This window comes from Tupaia chinensis, unplaced genomic scaffold (assembly GCF_000334495.1).
Source record: "Tupaia chinensis unplaced genomic scaffold, TupChi_1.0 Scaffold145814_1, whole genome shotgun sequence".
Classification (NCBI taxonomy): Eukaryota; Metazoa; Chordata; class Mammalia; order Scandentia; family Tupaiidae; genus Tupaia; species Tupaia belangeri.
The window spans coordinates 1854793-1875818 of NW_006205672.1; the positions used below are offsets into that span (position 1 = coordinate 1854793).

The 21026-nt window shown below is 37.7% G+C and overlaps 1 protein-coding gene across 1 annotated transcript in view; it reads left to right on the forward strand.

Annotated features, from left to right (window-relative positions):
• Nucleotides 1-21026, forward strand: part of HORMAD1 (HORMA domain containing 1) — a 36844-nt gene that overhangs the window by 13434 nt on the left and 2384 nt on the right. Inside the window, 10 exon segments of the mRNA XM_006172205.2 lie at nucleotides 2312-2332; nucleotides 2605-2631; nucleotides 7872-7939; nucleotides 9033-9184; nucleotides 11907-12166; nucleotides 14633-14699; nucleotides 14781-14857; nucleotides 16066-16149; nucleotides 20321-20354; nucleotides 20356-20417. Coding sequence (XP_006172267.1) covers nucleotides 2312-2332; nucleotides 2605-2631; nucleotides 7872-7939; nucleotides 9033-9184; nucleotides 11907-12166; nucleotides 14633-14699; nucleotides 14781-14857; nucleotides 16066-16149; nucleotides 20321-20354; nucleotides 20356-20417 — 852 coding nt within the window.

Genomic DNA, 21026 nt, shown 5'->3' on the forward strand with positions numbered 1-21026 from the left:
GCTGCTGTTACAAGATGAGGTCTGTGTACGCTTATTTCCCCATCAATGTTATTCAGGAAAATGGGTCTCTTGGTGAAATCCAAAATTTCTTGGGTGAAAAGCACATCCAGAGGTTCAAATGTGACCAGCTGTTGCTTGTTCAGTATCTCAAGCCCAGAAAGATGAGTTGATCCTTGAAGGCAACTGTGTTGAATTTGTTTCAAATTCAGCTACTTTGATATAGCAAGCCATAGTGGTATCTGTCCAGCAGGCTAAGAGTTCTCCAGCTACAATAACAAACTGGATGATTTCCAAAGCCATTATATATTTTAAAGATAATAATAAAAGAAAACAATTTATTTGAAACTTTTTCTTAAACTGATTATTCTGATTATCCTTTTCCAACTACTTGGAGAATTACTTAAGCAATTGAGGAGTAAATTATTGTGCTAAGAATAAGAAGAGAATTCCTAATCAGGAATTTTTTCTAGTTGTTTTTCTTTGCAGAAAGAAATTACTTGAATCTGGTTTTTCTTTCTTTTCTTTTCTTTTTTTTTTTTTTTTTTGAGAGGTTTTTGCTATAGGCCAGAAAGAAAGAGACAAAGCGAGAAATCACGCATCCCGCCCTCCCAGGGGAGATGGCCACACCGCAATCCCTTCTCCTCCATTCTTTTCTTGGGATCTTGGGCATACATGCACACGTGCCCAGCGCAAGTTTAAGCCACTGGGTCTGGGACTCGAACCACAGTCAACTACATGAGAATCCAGTGACATAGCCATTACGCCAACTGCCGGTCCCTTGAATCTGGTTTTTGAAGTAATACCAAGGATATTTCAAACAAGAGAAATATAGTACCAGGGAATATGTTACTGTATTCATCATTGGTTGCAGAAATTGGGGAAGAACCTGAGGCTAATTTTGCCATAGCATGAGTTTTTATTTGGTACAGATGTGTCCTAGTCACTTGTAAAGAGATCCCTGAGAAGTGAAACAAAGTGATAAAGCCTTACTACAAGCTATAAGATGTAGTTTGTGTCATGATAAACATAATTTTACCATCAAACATCTTAATAATCTGCCCTACTTCAGCTGTGTACCTTAGACTTTGCTTGTTTTTTTAAAAAAATCTAATTATCCTTCCATGATGTTCTAATTCCATATGTCACACTTTAAGTGTGATGTGATGCTGCCGTGCTATAATATAATTTAATATCGTTCTCTCCAAAAATAAATAAAAAATTCATGCCGGGTACGTGTGTGTGCATGCCCAAATCCCAAGAGGAGAATTGGAGGAGAAGGGATTGCGGCATGACCATTCCCCCAGGGGGTGATTTTTCACTTTCTGTCTCTCTGGGGAGTGTACATTCCTATAGCAAAAATCTCTCTTAAAAAAAAAAATCACTGTGCCTCTATTTAGAGAACATACAATAGAATAAGAAGGTTGGAAATAAGGAAAACAGTACTTTGTCATTGTAGTACTGGTGAGAAATAATGGAGGCTTAGACCAAAATAGCAGAGTAGATTCAGGAAAGATTTGGTAGTAGAACTGATAATAAACTGGTCGTGGAGTATCAGGAAAATATTGGGGGGCTAGTAGGTGGCATAATGGTTAATGCACTAGACTCCCACATGGCTGAAGGGTTTCGAGTTCCGGACCCAGCAGCTTGAAACTCATGCTGGGCACATGTGTGCATGCCCATAATCCCCAGAGGAGAAGGGATTGCTGTGTGGCTGTTCCCCTGGGGGTGATTTCTCACTTTCTGGCTCTCTTCAGTGACCACACGTGCTCTATAACCAAAAATCTCTCTTTAAAAAAACAAAAATCAGAATCAAGGATGACTTGTTTCTGGCAGGTCAATTGTGTGAATGTAATGTTCCTGTGATATCCCTTTATAAAGTGTGTAGAGCCCTGAACACTCTGGCATTTAACACTATTGGAATGTATCTGATTTACCTATTTTACTGACTGTTTTCCTATCATCAAAGAGATGGTAAGATCCTCAAAATCAGTTCTCATATTGCTAAAGTGTAATGTGTATTTCACAATATATATTTTTCTTGCAAGTGGCAGTAATGTCCTATTTGCTTAAGTAAATGAAATAAATTGTTAATATGACTTTCAACCATCAGTCAGTCAAATAGAAATATTTTGAGGAATAGGGAAGCATATCTAAGATATTGCCTTATAGGCATTATATGAAGTCTCTCTCCTACAGTGATTATTTGTTATTAGGAATACATGTTGAAACAGGACAAAGAATTCTTAGCATCCATCATGAAATAATATTTCATAGCATTCAATTAAGATTTTTGTTTCTTGTTGTATTTCAGCTAAGGATGGTTGTTCTAGCTGTAAGTATCTTTAAATTGCATGTTCTTTTTTTAAAAAAAAATACTGTCAAACTCATTGTTTAATTAAATGACACAAACTATCAATTGATTATGTCATTTTATTTAAACAACTAGTCTATTTAATAGAAAAAAGTAATAAAAGAATATTTTGGGGGGTTTCATTCTTTGTTTTGTTTTACTGAGTTTACTTAATATTTTAGGCCAAACATCTAATTTACTTCTTCTCAAATATAGAGCCTTAAATAAATTATTTGTACATTATTTTTAAATAGGTGTATTCCAATCCAGAAGACCCTCAGGTAAGTATGCTTGAGTTAGTAAAGAAATATAATGCCACTAATGTCTAAAAATAACATAAGGTTGTATTATTATAATGTCTTATGTTTTTAATTGTGATTTAATCAATGTATTTTTTTTTTTGAGAGGTTTTGTTTTTCACTATAGGGCGCATGCGCTCGCCAGACAGACAGAGAGAGACATAGAGACAGAAAGCGAGAAATCACCCCCAAGGGGGGATGGTCACGCCGCAATCCCCTCTTCTCCATTCTCCTCCCGGGATCTTGGGCACACATGCACACGCGCCCGGCGTGAGTTTTAAGCCACCGGGTCCGGGACACGAACCGCGGTCGACTACGTGGGAGTCCAACGACATAGCCATTATGCTAACTGCTGGTTCCCAATCAATGTATTTTCACATTTGAACCTCATAAAATTCTTCTGGTTAATACAGGGCTTGTATTGTTATCTGTAAACAGGTTAATACACTCATTGCAAGAGAGATTATGTGGCTAATCCAAAAACCACAAAGTTTACAAACTGTTAGAAATCTAAGTCTCCTGAGTTCTGGTTCTTTACAATATCCTTTTAATTTTTTAAATGATTTTATTTATTTATTATCGTTCTTCAATTTTACCAAAGAGAAACAGAGAGAGAGAGAGGGAAAATGAGAAGACAAGCCTCCAGGTCTGGGATTTGAACCATGGTCGATCATGTGGGAATCCAGCACCTTAACCACCACCTCTCCACCTGCTGGCCCACAATATCCTTTTATTAAAGAATTATTATTGTTATTGTTATTTTGCTTTTAATAGGATTTTTTTTTTTTGGAGAGGTTTTTGCTAGAGGGCGCATGAGCTCGACAGAAGGACAGAGAGAGACAGAGAGACAGAAAGCAAGAAATCATCCCCCGGGAGGATTGCCACACCGCAATCCCTTCTCCTCCATTCTCCTCTCAGGATCTTGGGCATGTATGCACGGGCACCTGGTGTGAGTTTAAGCCACCGGGTCTAGGAATTGAACTACAGTTGACTACATGGGAGTCCAGCGACATAGCCTTTATGCCAACTGCTGGTCCCCAATAAGAGTTTATTTTTACAAAATATGGAAATAACAATTTCTAGGACATACAAGAAAAATAAATACTTTTCTAATACTGAAGGAAGCACCTCTTTGGTACAGAAATCACAACACGTATGTGATTTTTTTATAATTATTTTGCTTAACTTTATTTATTTATTTATTTTCAATTTGGGTAGAGAGGGACAGAGTGAGAGAAAGAAAGAGACAGAGAAAGCAAGAAAGTAAGCCACAAGTACAGGACTCAAACCATGGTCGGCCACGTGGGAGTCCTGGCGCCCTTCAGTACCACACCACCTGCTGGCCCAGATATATGTGATATTTTAAAAACTAAGAATTATGACTTAATATACTGAAAAAGACTATGCTTTATCTGTCCATCTGACCCCTTTTATAGTCTCATTGTTGGGCTTTAGAATAAAGTTCTTGGGCCAGCAGGTGGCATGGTAGTTAAGGTGCTGGACACTCCCATGTGGCTGCCCACAGTTCAAGTTCTGGACCTGGTGGCTTGCTTTTTCACTTTCCCTCTCTCTGTGTGTGAGTCTCTCTCATCAAATTAAAATTAATGAATGAATAAATAAAATGAAAATAAATATTTTTAATTTAAAAAAATAATAAAGTTCTGCACATATCTCCATATCTACAAATAGCTAAGTCCGTATCAAGGGATGTCCAGAAGTTACATGTAGTAGGAAATGAGTTGACTTAGTCATTGAAACATGACCCAATTATCAAAAAACTACCTAAGACACAGAACAAATTAAAATAGAACTTTGTCACTAAAGTCAAACATGAAACAATGACATCATTTAAATACAGTACATTGCAAATAAAGTAATTTCTTTACAATTATTACATTAACAACTCCAAAGTAGTAACACAGAACCATAAATGTGATAAGGTTCTTCAAAGCCAGCAAACACATGAAAGTATCAAATGTAAGAACAGTTAGATATAAATAGATGAAAATATGCATTCTTTCTAGAAATACTTTAGTTTTCTGAAGGCTTTTTTAAAAAAGCATCTTAGGATCAGCTTTGTGTCCTGGTGGTCAAGGCAGCCAGATCCCACAGGGTCAGCCCCACAGTGAGAGTCCTGGAACCAGCAGCTTGAAAAGCGTTCTAGGAGCATGTGCCCAAAATCCTGAAAGGAGGGAGAGATGGAGAAGAGACTGCAGTGTGACCAGTCTTCATGGGGAGGGGGGTGCTTTCTCCTCTCCTTTTTCTCTCTGACAAGCTTACGCATCCTCTGACCAAACAAACAAAAATCACAAAAGTACCCATAATGTTATTTCTATTATGAACTATTTATTTCATGTTATTTGTTATTATTTTAATTTGACCAGAAAGAGACAGCAAGTGAGAAAGCAACCCACGAGGTCTGGGACTTGAAGCCCAGTTGGCTGTGTGGGAGTCCAGCACCTTAGCCACCTTAACCACCGTGCCACCTGCTCTAATATTTATCATATTTTTTAAAATTAAAGTTCACATGTTAAAATAATGTTTTCCTTCAATTCAATGACATTCTGATCCCCCCCCTTTTTTTGCCATAGGGCATATGAGTTTATCAGAAAGAGACAGAGAAATAGGGAAGTGACAAATCACCCCCAGGAGGGATGATTTCTACAATCCCTTCTCCTCCTGTCTCCTCTTGGGACTCTGAGGATGTGCACACATGCATCTGGCATGATTCTCAAGCCTCCAGGTCTGGGACTTGGAGCATGGTCAGCCATGTGGGAATCCAGTGCCTTAGCCACCATGCCACCTGCTGGCCCCCATGGTTTATACTTTTTATAGAGAGAAAAGTACAATCTTTGTGCTAAAAATAAGAAAAGTGGCTTTTAACTATACTTGTCATCTCTTTTACTCAAATATTTACTGAATCTTAACACTGGTTTAAAGGTGAGTAAAACACAATCCTTGGCTCTAGAGAAGTTGGTCTAATAGAGAGCTGGAGTTAAACACCTGAAGCCTTTATTAAAGTTATTTTCCTTGACCCCCCAAATGAAGCACAACTTTAGATTCTACAGCTTTGGCATTTTCTTGCAAAACACATTATCTACCCAATTTACTACTGGTAAACCATGGCACTATTAATTTAATCTACTAATTAAGTTATCTTTATAAAGGATTTTACAGAAGTTTAAAAGTCAGAAAGAATTTAAAAGTAAACACTTGCCAGCATGAAAAATAACATTAGTATTCTGCTTTAACAAAAGTTAAAAAAAAAAAAAAAACTAAATAAAATTTCATTTTGAGTTCACAGAACTGCTGAAGGGCATCGCCCTATGTATGTAGTGCATGTCCAATATCACACACGAGGAAATATGAATTATTACATAGTGATTATTTAAACTACATATGCCATGCCAGTTGTCAGGTTTCAAAGAATCACGGTCTTTCAGGAGGTCCCACCATGTTCTGAGGAAATGTGCATTTTCTGTATAAAGTCAAGTTCTAGTTGAGCTGATGCTGCAAAGGTAGCTTCAAGAAACTTGGTTAATGAAGATTCTGTGTTTCCAATCTACAACTCCACATCTTCCAGTGGGTCCCCCATCTGGACACACCACAGCTCAGAGCCAGCTCGCCCACATTCTCAAGGCTGCCAGGACAGGATGAGGGGCAGGAGGGCTGCAGGAGCTCTCTGGGCTTGGCCATGGCACAGGGTTGGGCCCAGCCTTTAGAATATATTTTTATCTTGAATCATGAAAGTATTTGAGTTTGAGGAAAGTCAGAAACTCATGCTTAAATTTTGAATATCCATTCCAAATCCAGTCAGATCCACCTGTTCATTTGATAGTTAAGGAGAGAAATGAGAACAAGAAATGACAGGAAAAACCAGAAGACAGGAAATAAGGGGAAAAGATCTATCAAGTGCTAGGAAATGGGGGGAAAATCATATTTTTAAAAGAATTATTTATTTTATTATTATTTTAATTTGACCTTTAATAATCTATATTAGACTCTAATCTTCAGTGTGTTATGTGCATCATCTACCACAGCTTTCATGAGGTAGCTACCATTACTTCTCCATTTTACAGACTAAAAAAAACTAAGAATACGATTTCATGGTTTAAGTCACAATGGTAGAATGAGAATTTAAACCTCATAAGACCAGTTTATGATTTGGGGGCTTAACCATTATATGACAGCTGTTATAATGTAATTTTTCACTTGGTCATAGATTTAAATGTATTGAAAACAAGGGAGAACTGATTCCCCTCCCTATGTGAGCATTGAAACATCAAGAAAGCAGTAAAAGTATTCCAGTTTCAAGAGGGCTGGGAATGCGTCTTTTCTTTGATACTCAAGTTTGTAGTTAATGCTTTAATATATGTACATGAGGACAAAGATCATTTGGGCAAAGATAACTAATTAGTTCAGAATATTAATTGATTATTTATAAAAATCTACATTTATTTTCATATGTTTTATAGTCATATGCTTTTTCTATCACTAAGTAAGGAACCTTACTGATACAGTAATATTTATTGAATGTTTTCTGTGTGTCCAGCATTTTATTAAATACTCTGTATAAATGATTCATTTTAATAAATATTCACAGCCCCCAATGAGATAGGAACTATCTTAATCCTGTTTTTTAGCTGTGGAAATCAAGACATAGAGGGCTTAAAAAGCCTGGTGCCATGGCACATGCCTGTAGTCTTAGCTACTTGCTAGGCTGAGGCAGGACTGCAAGCTTTCAGTCAGTGTAGACAACATAGTAAGACCCTGTCTCAAAGAGCTGGATGTGATGACATGGGCCCATGGTACCAGTAATTTGTGAGGCTGAGGCAAGAGGATTATGACCTAGTGATACCCCGTCTAAATGAAAAAAGAGAAAAAGACTTAAATGTCTTGCCCATGGTTACAGTATAGCAGAAACTTAAGCCCTGTGCTTAGCGACTCTGCTGAGGTATGGTGCCTCCCTTACCTGCTTACTAAGGAGTTCCTTCCATTATATATAACATACATTGCCATGAAGGGGAAGAATATGTATCTCTTCAACACTGAAGCTTCAAATCCCAGACCATCGGAAGTGACTGTGGGACTTGAAAATACAGAGGTTAACATGGCAGAAAAAAGTTTTGACTAAATGTTGGGAATCATACAAAAGCAGTATATAGCTATTTGGCTGCCAGTACTGTATATCAGCTACATAACTGCAATGTTTTCTATTTAAGACAATTTCAGAATGTTACCAATTTAAATTCAAGTACACGAATAATGGACCAGTTATGGATTTCATCAGGTATTGTTCTATAGTTTTCTTTTGGTAATACAGATCATCACTTACTCATAATAATACTCTATGGAGGAGGGCTTCAAAAGGCTCATGGAGGGGGCTGGCAGGGAACATGGTGGTTAAGGGTGCTGGACTCCCACATGACCAACTGTGGTTCGAGTCCCGAACCTGGCAGCTTGCTTTTTCATTTTCCCTCTCTCCCTCTCTATCTGTCCCTCTCTGGTCAAATTAAAATAAATAAGATTAAATAAAAATAATTCTTAAAAAAAAGCTCATGGAAAATGGATGTTATGGAAAACCTTTGTGGGTTTCTGTTGTTTTTACACAACATAAACTGGTACTTTTATTCTATTTTCCCACACACTTTTTTTTTTTAGTTTTTTTTAGGGTGTTTTGAGCGTTTTTAAAAATAGATTTTTGCTGTAGGGTGTGGAGAGAAAGAAAGTGAGAAATCATCTCCTAGTGGGGGATGGCCATGCTGCAGTCCCTTCTCCATTCTCCCCTGGGGATTTTGGGCATGCATGCACATGCACCCGGCATGAGTTTTAAGCCACAGGGTCCAGGACTCGAACCGTAGTTGACTATGTGGGAGCCAAGTGACATAACCATTACACCATCTGCCAATCCCTTCACATACTTTTTGAAGTTCCTCCTTATAACTGGACTTCAGGATTAATTCTAAAACTTCTCAGACGTTCCCAATTAATTATCAAGGTATGGTTGTACAAAATGAAGTGGTGGTTTGGAGCTGCTGTAAGCAAAGATTCTGTGACTAACTATATACTGTTTTAATTGTGGAAAACGAATGCAAATGATTAGAAATACAATTAAAACCCTTCATTTTTTCCCTTTAAATATCTTGTTATTAAATGTACTTTAGTTTTATTTGTATAAAATTAAGGTTTTTGTGTGTCTAATACTAATATTACCAATACATATTAAAATTTTTATCATAGTGACATTAAAACACATTTTATGTTAAATTTAGACTTAACAGTGTAATTCTATAAGTTAACAAGAATCTCAAATAGTTAAATTGTGAAGTTATATTAGAAGCCACAGATTTTACTTTAAAAATTAATGTATCATTCTCTTATAGTAAAAACCAGAGTAATAAATCTAGCATGTCATCTGCTGACACCAAGAAAGCAAGTATTCTCCTCATTCGCAAGATTTATATCCTAATGCAAAATCTGGGACCTTTGCCTAATGACGTCTGTTTGACCATGAAACTTTTTTACTACGATGAAGGTACTAGTGGCAGTCCATCCTATTTTGGTTGTTATTTGTATTTTTATTATTTGGTTTTAATTTGGTTTCCATTGCAGATGTTGTTAGCACCTAAATTGTTAATGTATTTTTGAGATTGTATAATTTATACTTAATATCAGTATTTGAAAAAGAAAGATGTATAGAAATAGGCTTTTAAATATGTATTTCTCTGGTGATAGAACATATTTATGTGAAGTATTAACCTCATTCATAATTAAAGAAATGAAACAGTGTGACACCATTTTTTATTTGAGATCATTAAAATTTGTAAACCTTGGAGCCAGCAAGTGGTGTATGTAGTTAAGGTGCTGGATTCCCACATGGCCAACTGCATTGGAGTCCCAAACCAGGTAGCCTGAAAATCCTGCCAAGCACTTGTGTGTGTGTGTGTGTGTGCTCAAAATCCCAAAAGAACACTGGAAGAGAAGGGATTGCAGCATGGCCATCCTTCATGGGGAGTGATTTCACCCCCATCAGTATTTTGTATCTAGTATTAGACACAAAAAACTTGATTTTCCCTGTCTCTGTCTCTTCAGCAAGTGCACACACCCTATGGCAAAAAACTTGTAAGCTCATCATTGCCAAGGTTATAGAGAAGCAAGCACTTCCATACATTCTTGAAAAAATGTATAAAGTTGCAACATTTCTAGAGAACAGTTTGGCAGTGTCTCAATTTTTAAGAGAGATTTTTGCTATAGGGCGTGTGTGCTTGCCAGAGACAGAGAGAGATGAAAGACAGAAAGCAAGAAATCACCCCCAGGAGGGATGACCACACCACAATTCCTTCTCCTCCATTCTTTTCTCAGGATTTTGGGCATGCATGTACACACACCCAGCATGAGTTTTAAGCCTCCGGTGTGAGACTTGAACTGTGGTCTACTACGTGGAGTCCAGTGATGTAACCATTATGCCATCTGCTGGCCCAGGCAGTGTCACAATTTTTAAGTACATACTCTCCTTAATCCAAAGGTTCTATAGCTAGAATGTCTTCAGTATGCTTGCACAAATATGCAAGGTTATATATTTATAAGGATTTTCATTATAGCATTGGCCAAAATGAACAAATTGAAACAACTTCAGTATACTTTATAGGGATTAAGTAAATAAATAATGTGCATCTATATAATAGAATTTTGTGTAAAATATTATTTAAAAGAATGCTGATAAATTATCTAAGAGCTAAGTTCAAAACAGCTGGGAGGAAGCAGCAAGTGGCATGATGGTAAAGATGCTACACTAGATCCCACCTGGCCAACCATGCAGTTTGTGTCTGTCCTGGACCTGGCAGCTTGAAAAACACACTGCGCATGTGTGCATGAGTACCAAAATCCCAACAAGAGAATAGAGAGGGGATTGCAGCATGACCATCCCTCCTGGGGGTTATTTCTCACTTTCCTTCTCTCTTTGGCTAGTGCACACACCCTATAGCAAAAGCTAAAACCAAACAAACAACAATATCAACAAAAAATAACTGGGGGGTCCAGGCAGCGACACAATGGTAATGCAACTAGACCAACACAGGAAAGGTCCTGAGTCCATATCCTATGTAAGTATAACATTAAATATTAAATATAACATTTATCAGATACTCACTGTGTGCCAGCTTTGTTCTGAACATTTTTCTTTTTATTTTTTGAGAAAGATTTTTGCTATAGGGTGCATGTGCTCACCAGAGAGACAGGGAGAGCCAGAGAGACAGAAAGTAAGAATTCATCCCCGGGGGGGATGGCCATGCTGCAGTCCCCTCTCCTCTGTTCTCCTCTCGGGACCCTGGGCACACATGCACATGCACCCAGCAAGAATCCCAAGCCATCAAATCAGAGACTTGAACTGCAGTTGACCGTGTGGGAATCCAGTGCCCCAACCACTACACCACTCACTGGTCCCTCAATTTTTTTAGAAGTTTTTGCCCTAGGGTGCATGTGCTCTGTGTAGAAAGAGAGACAGTGAGAGGGAAAGTGAGAAATTATCTCCCAGGGGAGATGGTCATGCCGCAATTCCCTTCTCCATTACCCTCCCGGGATCTTGGGCACGCGTGCACATGCACCCAGTGTGAGTTTCAAGCCACTAGGTCCAAGACTTGAACCATGGTCAGTCATATGGGACTTCAGCAGTATAACCACTATGCCATCTGCTGGCATAGTGGGAGTTTATTTTTGTACACTTCATTTAATACTCACAAAGACCCTATGAATTAGTTATGTACTATTATTTTCCCCTTTTGACAAATAAGGAAAAGAAATCTGGCATGATAAATAGTTGCAAGAAATCATACAGCTAGTGAAGTAAAGAAAACAAAGGTTAATATTGAATAAAATGGGGACTTGGAGATAGGAAGATGGTGATTTTTCCTTTTTAATTTTTTTCATTTTTTTTTCTTTCTTGAGAAAGACACACACAGGGACCCATGACATGTTCTTCCCATGCTGTGATGCTCCTACCAGTCTTCCAGACAGCCAGCTTGGGGAAACACCAGACACATTCTAGTTGACTCAGGATCTGAACCCTGAACTTTTCCATATGGCTCCAGTATTGTGCTGCAGCACCCTACCACCTGCATCACCACAGCAGGGCCTGATTTGCACTTTTCAGTTTATGCCTTTCTATACTATTTGAAATTTCAATTTACATGTATTTAATAATAATAATAATGCTTTCTTCACTTTCTTGAATAATACAGTTTATACCTACTCTTTTACAGTTACTCCACCAGATTACCAGCCTCCTGGTTTTAAGGATGGTGATTGCGAAGGGGTAATATTTGAAGGAGAACCTATGTACTTAAATGTGGGAGAAGTGCCAACACCTTTTCACACCTTCAAAGTAAAAGTGACCACTGAGAAAGAACGAATGGAAAATATTGATTCAACTATACTGTCACCAAAACAATTTAAAACACCACTTCAAAAAATCCTGATGGACAAAGATGATCTAGAAGATGAACAGGAACATTATATAAGTGTGAGTATACTTAGAGAATTATAAAGCATCATAGTAATAGATATTTGACTCAATTCTGGTAACTTTAATATCTCTCATTAGTATTTCTATAAATGCTGTATTATAGTTATAAACTCAAGGTTGGAAAAGACCTTAATGAAAAACCAAGCCTTGGTCCAAACAATGTTATACTCAGAACTTAAAAGCACAGCTATTCAGATTGAAACAGAATGGTTCTGGAAGCCCAGCCACTCACCACCTTACCTATCCTCATAGTGGAGTCTGAGGAAACCCACAGGACTCTAGCTCATAATTTTAAAACCATTCAACTAGTGCAGTCCTCTAGCTAACAGTGGAGTCTTACTTAAATCCTCTAGCTAAGTAGTCATGTAGCCTATTTCTCGAATAGCCTGTTCTTGAATTTCTCTAGGGTCTGGAAAATTGCTGTCCTGAAGCAGCATGGAAGTTCCTGGAAGGCAGGAAAAATGTCTTATTTATCTTTTAAATCTTCTTATGCCTAGCATTTAGATTTGCAGTCAAGGCATTTTCAGCATTGGTTATGTGAATGAATAGATTAAAGTATAAAGGAGCTTTTTCTTTTCTTTTTTTTTGATGCCTCATTCCCAGCAAATGTGAAAGTCATCACTGCTTTAATCTTTTTGCATGAACATTATGTCCATTAATGTCACCTCTCTTGTTTTCTCTTGTCTCATTTTATTCTATGTCCATAGTACTTAAGTGCAGAGGTTGACTATTCTGAATTAGGCTCTCTGATCACATCTTTACAAATAGAAAATTTAATCCATTTTCAACCAATTCAGTCAAAAAAGAAAACTTTATTCTAAAATTTAAATTACAGTTTTGCTTTAGAAACAAATATGGGGGCCAGCAGGTGTTGTAGCGGTTAAGGCATTGGACGCCCACATGGCCAATCACAGTTTGGGTTCCAGACCCAGTGACCCATAAAAATCATGCCAGGTGCATGTGCATGCATGCTCAAGATCCTGAGAGGAGAATGGAGGAAAAGGGATTGCACATGACCATCCCCTGCTCCTGGGGAGGAGGGGTGATTCTCACTTTCCCTCTCTGTCTTGCTCCAGTGAATGCACACATCCTCTGGCAAAAAAAAATAAAAAAGAAAGAAAACAAATACGGCTGGAAATTTATTTTTTCTGGAGAGGTTTTTGCTATAGGGCACGTGTGCTCGCCAGACAGACAGAGAGAGACAGAGAGATAGAAAGCGAGAAATCACCCCCCAGGGGGGATGGCCACGCCACAATCCCTTCTCCTCCATTCTCCTCTCGGGAACTTGGGCACGCATGCACACACGCCAGGCGGATTTAAAGCCACGGGTTCGGGGACGCATACTGCGGTTGACTACATGGGAGTCCAGCAACATAGCCATTACGCTAACTGCTGGTCCCACGGCTGGAATTTTTGAAGCATTCCTTAAAATATTTAAATCTCTTTCACATATGTCAATTAAGGGAATAATAATTATAGTATAGATGACAAACCTGTTGCCATGTCTATAATACTATTACTGAGCCTATATGTATGGAAATTCCAGAGCTATTGAAGTGGTAGTTTGTTGTGCAAACATGTTTAATTTAGTGCCCACAATCAACAGTAAGAGCTAAGAATGCTTAGAATCATCACACATTTTTTGCTATAGGGTGCGTGCACTTGCCAGAGAGACAGACACAAAGTGAGAAATCACCCCCAGAGAGGATGGCCACACCTCAGTTTCTTCTCCTCCATTCTCCTCCCAGGATCGTAGGTGCGCACACACACACATACATAGACACATACACACACACACACACACACACACACACACACACACACACACACACACACGGCATGTTTTAAGCCTCTGGGTCCAAGACTCAAACCGTGGTTGAATACATGGAAATCCAGTGACATAACCATTGTGCCATCTGCTGGTCCCATCACTTATCCTTAAAGCAAAAATAGGGGGAAATTATTTTGTTTGTTTTTCTTAAAGAAAAATAGTATTTTAGGGAACCAGCAGTTAGCGTAATGGCTATGTCGCTGGACTCCCACGTAGTCGACCGCGGTTCGCGTCCCAGACCAGGTGGCTTAAATCTCACGCCGGGCGCGTGTGCGTGCGTGCCCAAGATCCCGAGAGGAGAATGGAGGAGAAGGGATTGTGGCGTGATCATCCCCCCTGGGGGGTGATTTCTTGCTTTCTGTCTCTATGTCTCTCTCTGTCTGTCTGGCGAGCGCACGCGCCCTATAGCGAAAACCTCTCCAAAAAAAAAGAAAAATAGTATTTAATACTTTGGATAAATAAGTTACTTTGTGATAGTAATGCTAGGACCACTTTTATTTCTGGCAAAGTTAAGGTAGTTGAGTTTTCTATTTACCCTTTACATAAAACAAATTTGTTCATAAATGTTTCTACCTAATTGTTTTCATTTCTTTTTAAAATGTGCTGTTTTTTTCCTTTACATAATTATGTAGGATGATTTTGACATTGAAACTAAAATGGAAGAGCAGAAAAAAAATCCTGAATCTTCTGAACTTGGAGGTAAGAATTTAACAAAGATGTAAATGAACTCATTTGCAATTTGATTTTTATAGGAGTTTAACTTTTTTTTTTTTCTCACAGAACCAAGTTTAGTTTGTGAGGAAGATGAAATTATGAAATCTAAAGAAAGTGCAGATCTTTCAGGTTCTCATTCTCAGGTATAAGCTTGATAGTTACAGCTTTTAATTGCTTTTTTTAAGGATGGTTACTTATATGTGTAGTTATTTCTCAGATTTTATTATTCTGTGTCTTTCAGAATAAAATTAGGTATTTAGAGTGTCTATTATTAACAAAAATCAGTCAATTATATGTTGAAAAGTTGTGAGCATTTCCTGGTGGATTTGTTTAGTAACAAACCCAAAGACTTCGTAAAATTTAAGAATTTTAGAGGTAGATAGAAACTTATGCAATTATTTATTTCACCCTGTTTTGTATTTATAGAATACATTCTTGTTGTCTTGGAGCAGAGCATGTTTAATTTTGTTTCCATCCACAGTGAAATCCTAAAATAGCATATTTAGATAATATGAAGTTGGAAATAATGAAGTTGATAATGGATTTTCCACTTTTTTCTGCCTAGCCTCTTTTTCAAGTGGGAGTGGGTTAAAGTTATTTTCTGAAAGAATAATACCTGGCGAGGATCATTTCAGTGATGGTCGGTAGTGCATAGTGTGCTTACCAGAGAGAGACAGAGCCAGAGAGAGGGGAGAGGGAGAAGGTCCCATTTAATGGAGTATGGCCATGCTGCATTCTCTTCTCCATTCTGTTCAGATTTTGAGCACCCAAGCATGTACACCAGAGTATTTTTCAAGTCACCAGGCCAGTATTCAAACCATGTGATTAGCCGTGGAGAATCCAGCTCCTCTAACCACTAGGCCATGGAACTAGCCTAGTTTGACTCTCTTTATTTTTTGTGCTTTTTATGACAGTATGAACAACTCAAAAATTATTGGGTTTAGCCCCAGCCAGGTGGTGTGGTGGTTAAGGTAGCTTGACCCCACATGACTGACTGTGCTGCAGTTCGAGTCTCGAACTTGACGACGAGAAACATGCCAGGCTCCTTGTACGTTGTATGCCCAAAATCCCAAGAAGAGAGTGGAGGAGAGGGAACTGTGGCATGGTCCTCCCTGGAGGGTGTTTTCTCACCTTCCTTCTTTCCCTCTTTCTCGCTCTCTTCAGCAAGCACACACACACATTAGCAAATTTTTAAAAATTATTTTTTAAATGACTGGCTTTTATTAACTTGTTATAATAAGATCATAAATTTTATGTGGTTCAATTTTTGGACCTCATTTATCATTATGAAGATTATATTGCATTAAATTATATTTTATGTTATGTAGTTTTGTGTTATTTTCTCCTCTAGGTTGAACAGTTGGTCAGTAAAACATCTGAACTTGATGTGTCTGAAAGCAAAACAAGAAGTGGAAAAATCTTTCAGAATAAAACGGTAAATATCTCTTTAGATTGGTTTTACATTTTAAAAAAGAATTATTTATTTATTTAATTTCATTTATCATCATTATTATTTTAAAATTTGCTACAGGGCATGTGTGCCCAGTAGAGAGAGAGAAGGAAAGTGAGAAATCAAGTCGCCAGGTCCAGGACTCAGACCACAGTCAGCCATGTAGGAATCCAGTACCCCAACCACCATGCCACCTGCTGGCCCTTGTTTTCCATTTCAATTTTGTCATATGTGAGTTTATTTTAATATTTCATTCATTAGACCAATATTTATTTATTGTCAATTATTGTGTCAGGTACTTTATTATATAATGGAGATAAAACTCAAATAACACATAGTTCCTGGTTTTAGCTGAAAAGTTAGTTACTAGAGATAAATAAGCTATGATATGGGGCCATTATAAAAGTCGTATAGGCTCCTAAGAAGCACAAAAGAAGGAATGATTAGTTTTACTAAAGGTATATTAGAGATAGGAATCCAGGAAAGGCTTGGAGAAGAATTGATACCCAAGAAAATTTCCCAGAATACAGGACTATTCCCATGTTCTATCTTGTTTTTTGTTTTTTGTTTTAGAGAGATTTTTGCTATAGGGTGCATGTGCTCACAAGAGAGACAGATAAAAAGCAAGAAATCACCCCCCAGGAGGGATGGCCACACCGCAATCCATTCTTCTCCAATCTCCTCCCAGGATCTTGGCCATACACACACACATGCCCGGCATGAGTTTTAAGCCACTGGTCTGGGACTCAAACCATTGTTGACTACGTGGGAGTCTAGCAACATACCATTATGCCATCAGCTCATCCCAACCCATGTTCTACCCTGTAAATTATCTGGTAATAAGACATTTCAAATTACTCTTTTAAAAAAAATTACTACAGGGACCAGTAGATGGTATAATGGTTACATCACCGGACTCACACGTAGTCAACCACAGTTCAAGTCCGGGACCCGGCTACTTAAAACTCATACTGGGTGTGTGTGAGTGTGTGCCCAAAATCCTGAGAAGAGAATGGAAGAGAAGATATTGGAGCATTTCCATCCCCCTCAGGGACTTTTTATGTGATTTCTGGCTTTTTGTCTCTCTGGTGAGTGCACACACCCTATAGCAAAAAAAATCTCCAAAATCAACAAAAAAAATTGGTATAGGGTATGTGTGCTCACCAGAGAGGAGATATGGGTGTGTGTGTGTGTGTATTTTATGTATGTGTAATATATATTTACATATATATACGTACACATATATAAATATTAGAGAGAGAAAGCACCCTCTGCGAGATGGCCTTGCCTCACCCACCTTCTCCTCTGTTCTTCTCTGAGGATATTTTGGACATGCACACACATGCACCCAGTGTGTTTCTCAAGCAGCCAGGTCCAAACTTGATCCACCAGTCAACCATGTGGAATACCAGCTGCCTTAACCATTACACCACCAGCTGGTCCATCAATTATTCTTTTGTACATGCTTTGTATAATATTAATCTCATGTTCTTAAGCAAAAAAAAAAAAAAAAAAACACTGTTTTTGGTATCATTTATACTAAATGGAAATTTTTTTTTCTTTTAGAGTTTTGTCATAGGGTGTATGCACTCACTAGAAAGATACAGAGAGAGGGAAAGTGAGAAATCATCACCCAGAGGGGATGGCCATGCTGCAGTCCTTTCTCCTTCATTCTCCTCTTGGGATTTTGGCCAGCCACACATACATGCGCCCAGCATGTTTCTCAAGCCATCAGGTCCGGGACTTGATCTGCGATCAGCCATGTGGGAACCAGTTCCTTAACCATCACACCATCTGCTGACCTTAGAAATTCATGCTTGATTGTAGTCTTTTTATTTATTTATTTATTTATTTATTTATTTATTTATTTATTTATTTATTTATTTATTTATTTATTTATTTATTTATTTATTTATTTATTTATTTATTTATTTATTTATTTATTTATTTATTTATTTATTTATTTATTTATTTATTTATTTATTTATTTATTTATTTATTTAATTCCATTTGATATTATTAATTTGACTAGAAAGAGACAGAGAGAGAGAAGGGAAACGAGAAAGCAGTCGCCAGGTACAGGACTCGAACCATGGTCGACCGTGTGGGAATCCAGCGCCTTAAGCCACCACACCACCTGCTGGCCCCTTAGTCTTTGAGTTACTCTCCAAGATTTGGAGTTAAGAAAAATCATTCTATAAAATATTATATCCAAAGTTAGGAAAAACTAACTCATTTCATCAGTGTTATGTTTTTTGTTTTTTGTTGGGAGAGGTTTTTGCTATAGGGCATGTGCACTCTCCGGAAAGACAGAGAGAGACAGACAGAAAGCGAGAAATCACCCCCCAGAGGGGATGGTCACGCCGCAATCCCTTCTCTTCCATTCTCCCTTGGAATCTTGGGCATGCATACACGCGCCCGGCATGAATTTAAGCCACCAGGTCCAGGATTCTAACCGCTGTTGACTGCATGGGAGTCCAGCAACATAGCCATTATGCCAACTGCTGGTCCCCCATCAGTATTATGTTAAAACATTTCTTCCCAATTCCTCATCCAGTGACACGTTGGTAGCTTGAAATTGGACAAATAATTAAAAGAATTATTTTATTTAACTTTACTTATTTATTTGACCAGAGAAGGACAGTGAGAGAGAGAAAGTGAGAAAACAAGCTACCAGGTCCCGAACTTGAACCTTGGTTGGCCATGTGGGAGTCCAGCGTCCTTAATCACTATACCACCTGCTGACCCCATGGTGGAAATATTCACAATACTAAATCAGTAAATGACTCGGTTTGTTTCTTTTGTAGGAATGGTTGTTAAACATTTACTAGAATGCTACTGATTATAGTGCCACTTGTAGGCGACTTTTTTTCTCACATTCTCAATGGAAAGGTAGAACTGGTAGAAGGCGAAGGCAGCATTCAAACTTGTATGCTAATGAGAGCAAGAGATAAAGGAAGGTCAGGAATTACTACTTCTAGAAGCAAAATGTTCTTCCCAGCTAGCTTCTATTTAGGATGCATATCCTTTACTAGTATATATAGAGAGAACCATGCACTAAAAACAAACAAACAAAAAATTAGGTAAGATTTCCTTACAATAATACAACATTAAGATGCTTTCAAGAAATCATTTCTAAAATTGCACATTTTTGGATATACAATCTCAGGCAGAGTTCTCCTAATTTTGAAAATCATAACTGAATTATGGTTAAGAAAGGACCAGAAATAAAAAATATTCAGTGGTAGAGGCTAACAGATAGCATAGTAGTTATGTCAGTAGACTCCCACATGGCTGATTACAGTTCAAGTCCCAGACCCAGTGGCTCGAAACTCACACCAGGCACATGTGTGTGTGTGCCCAAGATCCTGGGAGAGTAGAGGAGAAGGGAGTGTAGTGTGGTCATCCCCTGTGGGGTGTGATTTCTCACTTTCCCTCTTACTGTCTGTCACTCTGGTGAGCACATGTGCCCTAAGGCAAAAACCTCTTAAAGAAAAAAAAGGAACTTTAAGCATCAGAAAAGTAATATGTCCTTTTAAAACTAATAATATCACAATTAATAATTTGTCATGATTTCAGTATTCACTTTAATTACTGCATATACAGCATTATTTACAATAGCCAAAGGTGGGGAAAACCTACAAGTCCATGAACAGATAAATGGATAAATAAAGTGTGGTATAGCTATGCAGCGAATATTATGCAGCCCTAAACAGGAATGAAGTACCAATATATGCTACAACGTTGATGAACCTTGAAAATATTATGCTAATTAAAAGAAGCCAATCACAAAAGTTCACATATTATAGTATTTCATTCATATGAAAATCAAAACTGCAAAAACTATTGACTGAAAATCTTACAGTTGCTGGGAAGAGGTGGGGATAAGAGAATGGTAGCTAAAAAATATGTAGTTTTTCAGAGGGGTGATGAAAGTGTTCTAAAATCAACTCTGGTGGTGGTTGCACAGCCCAGTGTACATACTTTGGCTGACTGAATTGTACCCACATAAGTGAGCAAAGCATACAATATCTCAATTATATCTCAATAAAGCTACTTTTTTTTTAAAGTTGTATATAGTTGCATAAGGTTAAAAAAATCAACTATTGGCCATTCTTTGAGCAATAACCAATTAGTAACTATTTATCTCTTGGAGGCGAATGGAAATCAACCAGTCAAGTGTTCTAAAGAATCAACCAGTCAAATGTTCTAAAGAAAGTCGCAAGAGAGGTCAACCTGAATCTGGGAAAACAGTAAGTCTGATGATAACGTATAGGTTAAATAAAATGGCAAGTACAGTAATATCCTGTTAAAACTATTAAATTTAAAATGACAGATCTGAGGAGCCAGCAAGTGGCATAGTGGTTAAGGGTGCTGGACTCCCACATGGCCGACCATGGTTCAAGTCCCTGGAGGCTTGCTTTCTCACTTTCCCTCCCTCTTTCTCACTTTGTCCCTCTCTGGTCAAATTAAAATAAATAAATAAATAAAGTTAAATAATATAATTGTTTTTAAAAAATGACAGATTTTATAATATCCATGGACATGCCTCAGAGTTCCGATACTGAAATCTTGTTTAAATGTTATTTTGTTCTGAGAAATAAGGTGATTTTGAAATAATATGCACTATATTGGTTTAATAATTTTTTCTATGTAAATATCTACTGTCTAATTTCATTAATGAGTCAAACTAATTAGAGGAATTTATGAAATAACAAAAATTAGTGTTAGGAAAAATATGAGTAGACTGAGAAAATGATGATGCAAAAACATTCAGGCTAGTCTGGCCTCATAACACAGTAATTAAGTTTATTGCATTAGGAACCCGATCCCTCATGGTAAATTGTGGTTCAAATCCTGGC